A 15,633-nucleotide genomic window follows, 5' to 3' on the forward strand; every position below is an offset into this window, starting at 1 on the left:
AAGTGGGTGAAACAGGCACCTCAAACACTTGGTGGAATTGTTAAAAAATGTTCAAAGTGTTTTTTTTTCGATTTTGTATTTTTCTTAGATGCTTCTTTTTATGCAGATTTTTTTCCATTTTTTTTTTCTTTTTTAAATAATTTTTTAATAATTTGTAATAATAAAACAGACAGAATTGCTCAGTAGCCCCCCCCTGCCCAAGAGGACGTTTTGGTATTGCAGCTGAAAGTGCTGTATAAGCCAGAGACAATTGACTTGGGATGAGTATATCTGAGTGATGATTTAGGCTCAAACCTTTTGAAAAAGGTTTGAGGGACATACACCATATGATATTAAATATCAAATATTTTTTTTTAATTCATGGTGTAGATCCTTTAAGGTTTTTGCAAATGTATGTCTATATTGACATTCCCAAAATAGGGGCTTTCCAATAGGTTGAAAGTGGTTAATTCATAGATCAATATATATTTTGGTATACATTTTGTGTCTAGCCAAGAAAAGCAAGGGTTTTGTGTGTGCCTGGGAAAAACGTGATGTGCCTGATATTATCATTCATTGTTCTGTTTAGTCTAAAACTGGACAATAAATCATTTTTAAAAATATTTATTTTTGAGCTTTTATGCCTTTATTATTGATAGGACAGTACGCTGACAGGAAATGGGGAGAGAGATGGGGAGTAACACGCAGCAAAGGCCGTCGGGATCGGGACTTGAACCCGCGATGTGCTGTCAGGCTACATTGTAGCCTAGGTGCCCGGACCGCTACGCCAGCTGTCCGTGCCAACTGGACAATAAATTTGTGATTTTATTGTGGTTGTAATCAGCTGTGAATTGGATGAAGGTCCACGTAGAGGCGCTTACTTTATGTTTAACTGCAAAGGGTAAGATGAGGACAGCTCTTGTGTACTCACGCTGCTCCATATGCTGTGCACAGCAAAATAGCACTGCAGTGGTTCTGAACATTCTCAAAGACTGATTTTGTGACTCATGTCTAAAGAAGCTCCTTACACATTAGCCGAAAATAGCACATCCACAAGCTGAGTTTGTCGATTTTCTATTTTCGGTGAAGAGATTTGATGTACAGTAGAGAAGGGAAACTAGTACAGAGTTAACTCAGGTCAAGATTAAGTGGTTTTAAATGTTACCAGTAATGGATAGGCCTAATAATAATTTAATGGCTGCAAGTTCTGTTCTGCTCCACTGTGACCACAGCAGGACCACAGGACGTCTGCTGTGAGGACGGGAAGGTCGTAGGTGTGTTGTGCAATATTTGGTTTGTCTGAGCAGTTCGGGCCATCTTTTTAATTCTCACAAACAGGATGTGGGGATCACAGTGGCATTACGTGGATAAATAAGCTGTAAAATTAGTATTGGAAAGAAAAAGAAAGAAAACTGGCCGTGAGGATAAAATTGGTGGGTGCTAAAAACCAGTCCACTCCCACCTCCGGAATGACGTTTTGTGTTGAAATGACATACCTTTGTGTACTGTGTGACAGAATAAGAAAACCATTTAGCACACACACTGTATGAATGACAAAACATTTGGCTTTCTTCATGTCAACATGGAAGTGGTAAGACGTGTGTGTGTGTGTGTGTGTGCGTGTGCGTGTGCGTGTGCGTGTGCGTGTGCGTGTGCGTGTGCGTGTGCGTGTGCGTGTGCGTGTGCGTGTGTGTGTGTGTGTGTGTGTGTGTAGGGGTGGGTGTGTATTCGCTTAAGCAGTGTTTCAAAACACTTAAAGAATTTCTCAGGCGTGTGGTCGCCATCCCAATGGTCAGGCTTGGGCACAAAGCAGCCCTTTATGCGAGCAGAGTTGGTGTTGGTGACCCGGTGTTTTCCCTCCCTTCACTTGAACAGCTACAGTCCACCACAGCTGGCTGACAGCCAGTAGGCCGCAGATAAACCGTCTGCTTGGGTATTTCAGATTCAAAGGAAGAGACAAAGAGAGAGGTCACACAGAGTGACTTGATGTCACTTATATGACCTCCAATAAGCATTCTTATCCACTGAAGCTCCTTTTTGCGGGTTGTTTGTACAGAGCCGGTGACGAGAGAGACGAGGGTGTGTATGAGTGAGTGGGGAGGGCTGGGGGGGTGAAGAGGTGGTTACTCTAAGGTGTATGAATGAGGGCCTTTGTCCCAGCCGCCCCCCAAAAAAAATCCCTTCTCCCAACTCCCCTGCTTCCTCTCTCAGCTCCTACACATGTATCCTCCGTTCACCTGTGTTTTTTTCTTTTCTTGGTGGTCTAGGAGCGCCTATAAGAGGGTGGTCCAAGAATCTGGATTCCTCACACTTGCTTGTAAGGCTCTTCCTCTGCACAGTTTGACCAAGAGACGGGAATCGAACAGGAATCCTAATCAAGATGAGCCGACTCGGCCTACTGTGCCTGTGTGTCTGTGCGGTGAGCTCGCTCGCTTACGGCAGGGCCGTCCGACGAGGAGAGAAGCCAGCAGGGTCGAAGCTGAGGCATGCCACGGACAAACCTGAACCCTATGACTCCTTTATTCCTGGTAAGTCACGATTGCTTGGGGGGGAAGCGCAATGTCTAATATTGCCTGTTCGGTGTATTGGTGTAGGTCTGTTGTAGTGGGACCTTTTCTGAACTTTTATTATCACCTCAGTGCTGAGCTTTCCTTCTTGGTGCTTAGGCTACTGTGAGACTGGAGTGAGGCTTTGTCTCATTTGAGTCAGGTTTCATTACAGTGTATCAGGTTTCATTACAGTGTATGAGGTATGCATGTACACAGTAAAACCCTCAGTGTTTAATGTAACACTGGGACTGGGAGTGTGCAAATGGAACTCTGAGAGTCAGTGTACAATTGGTTCCAATTTACAATCTCAGTGTTATTAAGACTGAGGACTTTACAGTGTACGTATATGTTTACCCGTGTCTGTTATCCAGGTCAATGCCGAGTGAATGGTATGTCTCTGTTTGATGGAGCTATGTGGTCCACTCAGCCCTGCTCTCTGTGCCAGTGCAGGAGAGGGATTGTCAGCTGTCAGGCTGTACCCTGTGGCGGTAAGGTCCACAGAAATAAAACCCACCTCGCCTCTCTCCTCTGTCCTCTACAGACAGTGCTTATCCTTACATAATTAGCACCTAACCTTAATTCCGCCCAACTCCTTTTTACGCGCATAACCTCAAACTATTCCCACTTACCAAAGTGCTTATCCTTCAACACTGCCCGCTTAAGTGCTAGTCCATTAGACACTTTGTAGCACTGATACGTTCAGCCTTAAAGCCTTAGCGCAACAACATGACTATCTCCTCATGTCAACAACCTTCTTATCATGTTCCTCTTGGCTTATGACAAAGATTATGTTGCCTGATGAACTGAAAGATACTATTGAGCCAGGCGGTTAAATTAACACTACAGATCCCTGCTGTGCAGTATGAGATTCCTGAAGGGCTTTTAAATGGGGTGCCTTGTAGATAACCGGATAGTATGTCGACTACATCATTGCCAAGTCCCTGGTTTGATTCCAGTCAGAGACCTGTGTTGCAATGTCCTTCCCCTTCTCGGCCCGCAAGCTTCTTTCTCTATATATGAATAAAATAAACAAGATTATAGCGTTGGCTTCCATGTGAATCTCAGACTTCATGTGGTGTGCTCTGTGACATTAGTCATCTACATGTATGTACTGTATGACTCGATGTTTGGACAAGGTTTTAATCTGATCCGCCATTGACTTCCATTCTAAATTGAAAATGAAAATAATATTCACAATATGGGGAGTTATTTCCCTTGGCCTGCTGGCAGCGTCCACATGGAATTTGGCACTGATTGGCCCCGCAGTTTGCAAGGTTAGCCCCGGATACACGCACGCACACACGCACGCACGCACGCACACGCACACACACACACACACACACACACACACACACACACACACACACACACACACACACACACACACACACACACACACATACACATACACACACACACACACACACACACACACACACACACACACACACACACACACACACACACACAGATTATTATAGTTTGAAAATGTTTTCATTTTTATTTCATTTTTATTTTTCAGTTTATTTTTAATTCGTTTTTCAAGTGGATTTGCTAGTTTTGTTTCATGTTTTGTTTTAGTTTTTTATTGTTATATGGGGTATTTGTAAGGGGCGGGATTCAAAGAGGTCAGAAAACTTATTGTAGGGCAGGCCTAAAATAGAAACCATTAAAAGATGGCTGATGCACACCTCAAAGGTTAATGACAGGTGCATAGGACAAAGGTCGTTAGACCTTCATGAGGACACACACACACACACACACACACACACACACACACACACACACACACACACACACACACACACACACACACAGACACACACACACACACACACACACACACACACACACACACACACACACACACACACACACACACACACACACACACACACACACACACACACACACACACACACACATTCACAAACCCACACAGCTTGCATCTTACAGAGCCACTCCGTAAAAGATAAAAAACATTCTGAATCTGATTGTCTTAAGATCATCCTTACAGCTGCATTGGAGAATTTTCACCTACTCCTACGTTGGCAGCCCCTAGTGGAAGTGAGAGGTAACTGTTATGGTACTCGCACCACTGGTTGTACCAAATCCCTGAAGCTCACTGCTGTGAACGTTCAGCATAATCTTGCAAAGCTTTAACTTATTGTTTGGTTTTTGTTTTTTTTAAGTACCATATTCTGATAGTAATCATTTCTATAGAGTGTTTGTTCAGTCACTGGGGTCTCCCAGTCTCTCCAGCTCTTTAATAAACAGAAAATACATTTTCAGGTAGGAGATAGTACCCATTTATCAGCTTCATTTTCATAATGTTCCAGTTCCAATTTTGTCTGCTCATTTATGTTTTCCCAATTTCAGTTGTTTAATTGTATCCTGACTGAGTTCTCTATCCGGATTGTATGAAATTGGTATCCTTACCTGAAAATGCATTTTCTGTTCAATAAAGGGCTGGAGAGACATCATGGACACTCTATAGCAAGGAGTGCTATCAGAATATAGAGCTATTTAACGCCTATTTTAACCAAAGCAAATCACTTACCCTACCTTTAAGACCATGCTTGCTATCATCCTTCTCACCTTTGCAATTGTTCTTGCATACCTCTTATGAGATTACCTACCAACCTTCATACTCACTTTCCTTACATGCGTCTTACTTATACATCTATTCTCAACACTTATACAACACCCACAACACATCTCTCTCCTCTTTTTAGCATTCAAACAAATACATGTATTCTTGAGCAAATTATATCCATGATTATTATGAAAGATTTAAGGCCTTTACACACCAGCGGCACGACAAACAAATAATTATGAAAATATTTGCATCAAAACTATTCATGATAGTCATTAATGCCTCATCTTTATTTTGATTACCTTATCAATCCTGCAGGGGGATTCAGTTTTTTAAGCGTCACCCAGCTGATGGCTGCTCAGATGGTTATGATGAGTGCTTGGGGGGAGCAGTTAAGATTTAAGTAAGTGTCTTGCTCAGGGACACTTTGACACATAGACCAGGGCCGGCACGGGGCGTCTATGTGACCTTCTGATTACCAGACGGCCTCTCTACCCAGTAGTACCCACTAAAGGCTAAGCTACGGCCGCCCCATACAGGTTGATGCCTTTATTTGTGGTCCAGAAGCCCTCTACACATTCCTTACGCATTTGTTTTAATGGCGCTTTTCTCTCTCCACAGGATCAAATAACCAGCAGTCCAGGGCTCCAAAGGCTAAGAGGCTGGATGATAGCAAGGTTGATAAAGCTGAGACCCCTGAGCAGAGGAGTGGTCTCCAGAGTAATGGTGGTACAAGAGTGCAAGAGGTCAAAAAGATACCAGCAGCGCCTGTGAGTGGATCAGATCTCAGTAAACAATAATACAAATGTGTAATAATAATGATAATAATGATAATGTTATTATTATTCAAAATAATAACAATATAGCTATTTCTTTTCTTTTATTAAGACATTTTGTATTTGCTAAAAAACAAAGACAAAGACACCAGATCATTTTGAGTGGCAGAACAACTGAAATACAATATATATATACAATATATATTGTGTTTGTGTCAGGGACAGGGTATAGTGGTGTCGCATGCCGAAAATAACAGATCAAACTCACAACCTGTTGCATTGCAACGCGTTGTGAGCTTGTAGATCTACCAGTGCGCAATAAATTAGGCTTAAAGTGCCTTGTGTGTTTCTCAGTTGCCACTCTCTGTGAGGGACAAACCAATGGCAGCCAAGAAGAAGAAACAAGACTCGCAACGTGACAGGGCGGCAGTGAAGAGGGTGGCGGTGCCTGTGGTGGTCAAGATGCCGTTGAGGGCACCTGCTCTGCCAGCTGCGAGGACCCCCACATTCATCTTTCCTGAATCGCACGAAGATGACTTTGATGATGACGATGACTTTGATGATGACGTCGTCGGACCGCCGCCTCGGGTGCAAGTGACGGACCGGCCCACCCTGAGGCCCATACCCAAACCCGGGGTAACGATGGCCAGGACACCAATACCGGTACCTGTGGCACCAGGGCGCCCGGTGGTCACCTTCCCTCAGACGCCGAGCTTCATGGAGTCACTGCCCGCTGGGTGCCTGCTGTCAGACTCACTGATAGCCTGTGGCGGCACTGGCATGACACACATGCCCATCATCAAAGACCAGGGTGTCAGAACCCTGTACCTGGCAGGTGAGCAAACTCAGGACATGTGACAAAGAGACAGACTTACTGATAGTGCTCATTTATCCATTGTTGTGTGAACAGATTTGTATTAAAGCTGCATGAGACCATAGGCCAATTTTGTAGCCCCCCCCCCCCCCCTGTGCAGGTTCAAAACTAAAGAAGAGTAAAAAACATGGCAGGCTAGTAAGCAACGCTGCTGCAGCTAACAAAATTACTCATGGGCGCCATGTCATGCCTGCCAAGTTTTTACTTTGAACCGGAAAACGTACCACAAATTCAGACCAGGGTTTCACACCCTTTTAACACTGAGAATTTGACAGTATATTGAGACAGGCAATTAAAGCGGCAATCTGTAACTTTCATGTCCTGCCTGATATTCGAAGCTGGGTCTCGTTTAGGAAACCAACCATCTACCCAAACATCCTACCCGACAGCAGGGTCTAAAATGTCTCAATGGAAGAGTAGGGAGACCACCTCCAACCACTGCCGATGTTATATTGTATTAACGGGGGTCATACCTATGTTCCCCGGGTTCTATGTTCCCCACTAAGGTTAGGGTTAGGGTTATGTTTAGGTTAGGTCCTATATTCCCCGCTCTCCCTAGGAAAGCGGGGAACATAGGACCCGGGGAACATAGGTACGGTCCCGTATTAACGTACTTTACCATACACATTGGTTAAAATAACATTTTATTCTTTAATCTAACTTCACACACTGACCTCTATGTTTTTTGGTTGTTTTGGTTATATTTTCATTTCGTTTTTTTGTCTTTTGTTTTTTGAGGATGTGTGTATAGGGTTGTATTGTCTGTTTGTATTTTCTGCATTTTGGATTGTATTCGTGATATTGTGATTATTTGTACCTTGCTGTTCAAGCCAGTTATATTTGCAAGTGTACTTGTCTCTATCGCTGCACTAGAATTTGACTGTGCAGGATGAGATTCCTGAAGGGTTTCCCATGGCGTACCTGGCTGACTTGTTTGATCTCTTGTCTATCCCTTCTTCTTGTCCTGTCAGACAACCGAATCAGTAAGATTCCTGCGAGGGCTCTGGCAGGCCTCCCCAACCTAGAGTGGCTGGACCTCAGCAAGAACAAGCTGACCGACGACTCCATCAGCCCAATGCTTTTCCAGGTCTGTCATATCATACTCTGTGAAAACCTCAGTGTTCATTTAATTGAAAAAAAAGTATAACAAATGTTTTACAAATCTTTGAAGGGTTGTTTTAGATGCTATTGCTTCATTTAGACATGAGGACAGAGCATTGGGTTGACATGATGTGACACAGGTTTCCAGTCGAAAGTGAAACAAGGGACGTTGCGATTATGTGGTTGATGCACTATCCAGTCAGCTCTCACTGCGTGCCCCACGGTGTTCTTATTTTAACCATCCAGATCTCTCCCACAATCGGTCAAGGAGCTGTAATTTACACTTAAAGCCACGAGACCACCTCCAGCTAAGTGGGCCTGAGATCCCTCATTATACCCGTTGTCAAAACCTGGTATTGCTGAAGACAAACTGTCTGTATGTAGTGTCAACGCCTAGCCAGGGTGCCTGGCTGTGTAAAGTTAAAACTCTTGTGTGTTGTCAACCCCATCCCTAAACACACTCCCCCACATAGCAGCCCCATGTTACATGACTTTATTGACCATTCTCATGGCACGTTTGCACAAAATGTATTATGCTGATGTTTTGGTACAGTGCTGTTTTACCAGTGTTGGGCAAGATACTTAAAACATTTAGTTACTACTTACTCTTCGTAAAAATGTACTGAGCTAGACTAAAAGCTGTCTTTTAAAATAAGTAGCTATTGAAGCTAATTTGTACCTAATGTGGCTGGTATGTGGTTGAGGACATGTTATGACACTGAGTGATTGAATAACACATACAGTGTAAAAGCAACAAATGGATGAGACAGAGAATTCTCGATGGACAAACTCATCTCTCACTCAAAACTCATCTGTTGTGTCATTTAAATTTATATTGATGTGCCACTGAAAATGCAGTGCTGGAGCTTTTGTCAAGCTACCCACCTTACATGGTAAAAACAAAGCACTTAATAAAACCTACTTAGTTGACCCGATTCCCACGGGCTCTAGGCACCCTCCTGTTTTCGCTGTACAGTACACTATCTTTGCCGAAAATAGCCGATCTACAAGCTTCAGCTATTTTTGCTGAATTTTAGTCCAAGAATATGCTTGCAAGTAGTGGTTAACTACTTGAAAGTTACTTCATTCTGAAAATAGTGACGCTATCCACAAGCTACTGGGAAAGGTACTTAAGCTATAGTAGCTTAGCTATTATAGCTATTGCCCAACACTGTGTATAACAAAATTATGTGGAGAACCCAACAGACATTGGAGGGAGTTTGTGTTTACTTTAAGCACATCTGTCTTGTAGCTGAGTATCTATGTTGTTATTTATATACTGTAGAGTTAAGCCCCCTGGTCCAGTCTGGCCCGCTCACACTGGATTACACCAAATTGTTGCTGTGAATGGGAGAGGACAGTCACAGTCAACAGACAAACCCACATATAAAATGAAGACAGCATGTTTGGACTTTTACTACCTGTTCTCACTGGGGTGCAATGGTGGCTACAGCCAAGAATCATCTGGGAGCTGGCAGTGGTGATTTAATACCTCATATCCATGTTGCACACATCCCTTTAGAGTCGTTCAGTTCATCGAAATGTTCACATTTTCCCATGATGATAACATGGATGTATGTTGCGGCAATAATTTAGAGTGTATTGTTTTGTGTCCAACAATGAATGTCAATACAGGAAGTTGGGGGGGGGGGGGTAATGTGCAGTAGGCCTACATGTGTAGACCAATGATTCTCAGCGTGAATTCAATGGTCCACCAGGGGTCATTGAGGGGTTCTCCAGCTAATTGATTTATTGTTAGGAAAGAGGACGCAAATGGACCCTTATGGGGTACTCTCAGAGTTAAATGATCACTGAGGATTTTATACTGTAGATTGGGTTCTCATAGATTAAACAATGTGTTGAATGGGGGTCTGTTAGTGCATATCAAACTGGGGTCCTTGATTCAAAAAAAAAGTTGATCACTGATTTGGTTTGTTTGTTGCAGAATCTGACCAAACTCAGGAGGTTGATTCTGGACGGCAACAATCTGACCAAGGTGCCAATGTTTCTCCCAGCTTCTCTGGTGGAGCTGAAGATTAACGACAACAAACTCAGCGGCCTTACACCCAGCAGTTTCAAAGGTGGGACACCTCCTACATTCTCTTGGGCAATTAACAACTAACAAGAGAAGCTTTATCCAAGCATACAGAATGTGTGTTTGAGGATTGCTCGGTTGACCATGTCAACTAGTGGGTCACAAGATGCTGTGGCAGGATCCTGGACAAACAATAGGGAAATAGTTGACTGTTTATGGGGCCTGACATCGCAGTACAAAGGCAAAACGAATAGAGAACCTCCAAGAGATAGGATGCAAGATGATGTAACCCAGTTCATCTGTATAGGTCACATTTGTTTCTTGCCCTACAGTCTAACACAGAGGTGTGTTATTTGAGGTGAGTGTTATTAGCGAGGAAACAGGGACATTTATGATGTGGGACATTGCATGAGATCAATCGAGGCACAGGAAAATCCTACTTAAATGACTGCACTTTTTGGAACGGTCTGTTTAGGGTTGTCTAAACTTCTGACCCTGGAACTGGAGGACAACCACTTCCACGATGGAAACGTCTCTCCGTTGACCTTCCGCCCCTTGAGGAAGCTCATGTACCTTCGCCTGGAGGACAATAAGTTCCGTGCTGTCCCCTCTGGTCTGCCTACCTCTCTGCAGGTCTGTTTGTAGAAGCTAACCATGCCATGTTGTTAAGATTAGAGACTATAGAAAAGACATGACGCCCCTGATGGTGTTTTCTTGTTGAAAATTGCTCACAGTTGTTTAGCAATTGCAGATTAACCTCTTAAACTGCATATACTTTAAAACCGGCCCAGAATAGAGTTCATATTCATGGTTAATAAAAAAAGAAGAGAGTAAATGGGTTCAGGATTTGTATAGCCCCTGTTGTTTGTTTACATTGCTTACTGTAGTGACCGTATTGCACTTACCACTGACAATTCTACCAAGTGACTATACCAAGTCAATTATTTCTGCATATTATAGCCATTTATTTCATACTCGTGTTTCAGCTTACAGCTCTCATTGTACATAAAAAAACACACCCTGACCCTACAGTAAAATGTATTGTAGGCTACACGGTAAAATCCTCTCGTGTTAATTCATGCATTGTAACTCAGAAGGAGTTGAATTAACACTTTCTGCGGATTTTACTGTTGTGTTTATGACTTTATATAGCGCTGTATAATTGTTTATTGTGTAACTGTATACATAACTGTGTATGACTTTGTGTAATTCTGTGTAACTGTGTATAGTTGTGTTTAACTGTATATAAATGTGTCTCGTTTTTGTAGGCTCTCCACCTTTCGGACAACAAAATCGAGGTGGTCCATGCTGGCATCCTCAACAAGACCCTCAACCTGAGGGTCCTGGACCTCAGTCACAACCGCATCCGTGAAGACCGCATCGCCCCACGAGCTTGGATTCACCTGTTGTAAGTCTTACAACTCTGAGAGTTTACTTAAATGGACCCAAATGGACCTTAAGAGATTTTACTGTGTTAATCTTTTTGGCAGTACAACCCTTCTCTGGAATACAAAGGACAGATATGGTGCAAAAGGTTCAATTACGTCTTCACTGACTGTAGAAAATAGATCTGTTAAACTTATTTAGACTTTTATCTCAATGATATATAGGGGAACAAAAACCAGGTTTTCAATTAAATAAGCTAAATAAATCAAGGCTTTTAATGAGTTTAATATAGTATAGTATGAACCATTATGAAACTTTACTGCCTCCATGAGGAGAGTTTTAAAATAGCACTCCATATTTACTATGGGTTGTACTAATCAGAGTTTCCCGGTTTCAAAGAGTGAGTGAGTGAGTGAGTGAGTGAGTGAGTGAGTGAACAAGTGAGTAAACGTGTGAGTGAACGTGCGTGCGTGCGTGAGTGAACGTGCGTGCGTGCGTGCGTGCGTGCGTGCGTGCGTGCGTGCGTGCGTGCGTGCGTGCGAGTGTGCGTGCGTGCGTGCGAGTGTGCGTGCGTGCGTGAGAGAGAGAGAGAGAGAGAGAGAGAGAGAGAGAGAGAGAGAGAGAGAGAGAGAGATACAGAGAGAGAGACAGAGAGAGAGACAGAGAGAGAGACAGAGAGAGAGCATTGGGAGTCCTTGGCTTTCTTCCTGGAACCAATATCTTCAAGGGACATAAACACCAACTTTTGTGAAGACACATAAGTACATTTTTCTCAATACAATACTGCTGCTTTTGGCCCCAAACATGTTGCCTTTCTCTTCACAATGCTTGTATTTCCTGTTATTCCCTGTTATAATTGATCACTGTGTCACATTTTCAGGAAACTGGAATCTCTGGACCTGTCCCACAACAAACTGGTGCACGTGCCCTCTTTCCTCCCCTCTGGCGTGCGACAGCTCACCCTCCACCACAACCAGATCGAGCGCATCCCTGGCTATGTGTTCGCTCACTTGCACCCGGGCCTGGACTCGCTCCATTTGTCCCACAACAGGCTCCGGGATGACGGCATCGATGGCGTGTCCTTCATGGGCCTGTCGGCCTCGCTGTCCGAGCTGCTGCTAGACCACAACCAGCTGCGGTCCATCCCTCGAGGCCTGCTTCAGTTGAAGAACCTGCAGCACCTCCGGCTCAATCACAACCTCATCAGGTACAGTAGCACCCATACTGTATGTCTCTGTGCACCCACAACCTCCTCAGGTAACACCCATACATCTCCATGCACCCACAACCTCCTCAGGTAACACCCATACATCTCCATGCACCCACAACCTCCTCAGGTAACACCCATACATCTCCATGCACCCACAACCTCCTCAGGTAACACCCATACATCTCCATGCACCCACAACCTCCTCAGGTAACACCCATACATCTCCATGCACCCACAACCTCACCAATGCCTTCTCAGCTCAGCTTTTTTCCTTTATCCCTTCTCTCACACAGGTAAATGCTCTCACGTTGCTCACTTTGGAGCCCCCTCCCTATTTCTTTCTTTCTTTCTTTCTTTCTTTCTTTCTTTCTTTCTTTCTTTCTTTCTTTCTTTCTTTCTTTCTTCCATTATTTTGTCCATTATTTTATTCTCCTTTCCTTTTTCCTTCCTTCCTTCCGTCCTTCCTTTCTTCCTTACTTTGTTACTTTCTTTCATCCTTTTTTTCTTTTCTCATTCTTCTTTCTTTTGACTCCCGCCTCTTTTCTTTTGACTCCCTCCCTCCCTCCCTCATCTTTCTTTGACTCTGTCCGTTATAATCCATCTCTCTGTTTCGCAGTCTTGCTTTGTCTTCATGCATGCGTGCCTGTGTGTGATGATGATGTGTGTGTGTGTGTGTGTGTGTGTGTGTGTGTGTGTGTGTGTGTGTGTGTGTGTGTGTGTGTGCGTGTGCGTGTGTGTATGCTCATGCATGCTTGCATGTGTACGTGTGCATGCTGTACAGCTAAGGGTAACAAAGAAAAAGACAATCTAAAAGTATTCTATAGAACTTGCCTGTGTGTACAGTTCTCCCGAGTCAGCGAGATACTCATCTTCATCACAACCTAAGTAACCATCACTAGGCATCCAAATCTCAAATTGCTACCTCATCAAACATGTAATTACTGTTGTTCTCTGTTGTTTTCTCTGCAACACAGACGTAGGAGCAATATACTGTAGCTCATCTGACCCTCCGAAAATGTCTACTTTTTTACAGCTTCGGATATTTCTGAAGCCACTACTTTCCATGAAGGATTTGAATTCATAATTTAATTATTGCACAATATATTTTCCTTCCAAATTTCGCATTTCTAAATTTCTATGACTCAAAGGTAAAGGTTTTGGACTGATACCATTCCCTTTACTATGAAATTAAAATTTAATATTTCAAAAGGTATAAAATATGCGAAGAACTTCTGTGGCCTACTGCCAGTGTGCACAATAAAGTTGGCACTGATTAGTCCAGCTGTTTGCGAGATTAGCTCCGGAAATACAGACGGAGACAGAAAGCTAGACACCTGCAGAGCCAACAGCGTAAAACTTTGCCAAACATGAAGTGTGTGGGCTTGCTGACAGCGACTGCTGCAAAAAGACAAGACAAACAAAGTATAAAGTATAAAGATGTCAGTGCCAAAAATAAGGTCACCAAAAAAGAAACCATTCCAAGATGGATGCACAACATACGTTTGACTCCTTGCCGGTTAGTCTTAGCCTGGCTCCACCCCCTGAATCGTTTGCCTCGCATTCAGGGTCTGGTGACGCTGTCGAAGGCGGGTGTTTCTCGGTTGAAAATCTATACGACGAATCGGGATCGGGATAATCCAGTATGAACCAATTGCCAAAGAGTCCCACTTTGGTCACGCCCCCATCCTAGAAATAGGCTGCAATGAGAGGGCTTTCAGACTGAATAATGGAGTGAAAAGAAATGAAAATTCAGGCTGAGTGTCAGGCTAGGTTAGTCTGGCTCTGCTTGAGGAAAGTAGATTGGAATGCAAGGGATGTTCATTGGTTGATAAGTGCTGTGTGCTGGGTTCTTGTACTGTAAGTCAAAGACCGATGTGATGCGATGCGATGCGAGAGGGCATCGCTGCCCTCCACTCTCTCCTATCTAGCATCAGGGTCTTGAGCTCTACAGTGTTGTTAGCTGTTGCGCCGCAGACACAGTGTAGGTGGTGCGCTTCTTGGCTTTCCTGGCTTTGCCCTGGGTTGACTCCCAGTGTCAGTTTGGTCAAAGACCAAAACAACAAATAGATGGGGTGTGGTCTAAAAGTACAATTGAATGTATTAAGAGGGATGTTTAGGGCCGATTCAAAAGGTTGAAGGGGAGGGGAGGGGAGGAAGGCCTTGGTCTTTATTCTTACAGTCCCAGCCAGGAAATAACTACTTTATGCATTTCATGAATGTTGATTGTTCATTAACAAAAGAGTCTTTTTTAAATTTTCTAAATGATGATGTTCTTCTAGAGTCTATTACAGAGAAATTGCTTCACTAGGCACTGAACTCCCTCAAGTAGGCTACACCTCCACCCTCGTGGGCCTTTTGGTCATCAAGGCAAATAAATGTCTGGGCTATTGTTGGAGCGTAAACTGCTACTTTTCTTTTAAACAAACGTCCGTCCTTCCTGTCCACAGCTATGTCCCAATGAACGCCCTGTGCGACACGCACGCCACGGAAGACTCGCCGCTGATCTCAGTTCACCTGCAGTACAACCTGATCCAGCGCCGCCTCATCCCTCCCACAGCCTTCTCCTGCATCAGGAACTACCACAGTGTTCTGCTGCGACCCCAGAACCACGACGACTATGACGAGTGAACTGACACACTGCACATGGTTCTCAAACCTTTTTCTTTTCAGGGACCCCCAGTTTTATTATCGCTGTTATCGGGCAGAAACCTCTTATCTCCATATTCTAACTTTTTGTGTTTTTTCGTAAATTAACGCCCTACTTGATCATACTACAGCGTCACACATACAGTAAGCATCAAAAGTAGCAGATCTACAAGCTCGAAACGCGGCACGAAGCGACGCGTTTTGAGCTTGTCCATGTGCTACTTTTTCTATTTTTGAATTTGAATCCTGAAAAGTAACAGTTTTGGACATATGGGGTTTCCACCCGACAGAGACAACATGCATGTTAGGCCATGGACCCCCATTTGATGAAATGTTTGACCACTGTTAGACTAGGCTGCACTAGCGCTCCTGTTTTCGTGGCGGGTGTATAGAGGCGCGGAGAGATTGCGCCTGATCCCATTGGTTCACCGATCTGTCCGTCAACCCCGGCCCCGTTAACACAACATTACGAGCGACGCCC

The 15,633-nt window shown here is 43.8% G+C and overlaps 1 protein-coding gene across 2 annotated transcripts; it reads left to right on the forward strand.

The window, feature by feature from the left end:
* Positions 1-2,202: 2,202 nt before the first annotated feature.
* LOC308097554 (extracellular matrix protein 2) lies at positions 2,203-15,138 on the forward strand. 2 transcript variants are annotated; one of them, XM_080445390.1, is made up of 10 exons: positions 2,203-2,507; positions 2,900-3,016; positions 5,746-5,894; positions 6,255-6,735; positions 7,746-7,861; positions 9,821-9,956; positions 10,386-10,543; positions 11,179-11,318; positions 12,177-12,503; positions 14,954-15,138. In XM_080445390.1, exons 1-10 carry the CDS (start codon positions 2,360-2,362, stop codon positions 15,132-15,134), a joined length of 1,953 nt encoding a protein of 650 aa, XP_080301516.1. In that variant the 5' UTR covers positions 2,203-2,359; the 3' UTR covers positions 15,135-15,138. The 2 variants fall into 2 exon arrangements, with proteins under 2 accessions (XP_080301516.1, XP_080301517.1); XM_080445391.1 differs by lacking the exon at positions 2,900-3,016.
* The last annotated feature ends 495 nt before the right edge of the window (positions 15,139-15,633 follow it).

Source organism: Gymnoscopelus braueri (genome assembly GCF_963280865.1).
Source record: "Gymnoscopelus braueri genome assembly, chromosome: 12".
Classification (NCBI taxonomy): Eukaryota; Metazoa; Chordata; class Actinopteri; order Myctophiformes; family Myctophidae; genus Gymnoscopelus; species Gymnoscopelus braueri.

Excerpts from the sequence above, each read along its gene's own strand:
- LOC308097554 (XM_080445390.1), top strand. The coding sequence starts at position 2,360 with ATGAGCCGACTCGGCCTACTGTGCCTGTGTGTCTGTGCGGTGAGCTCG. Across the intron at positions 3,017-5,745 it reads TCAGGCTGTACCCTGTGGCG|GATCAAATAACCAGCAGTCC; the intron begins GTAAGGTCCACA and ends CTCTCTCCACAG. Across the intron at positions 7,862-9,820 it reads TCAGCCCAATGCTTTTCCAG|AATCTGACCAAACTCAGGAG; the intron begins GTCTGTCATATC and ends TGTTTGTTGCAG.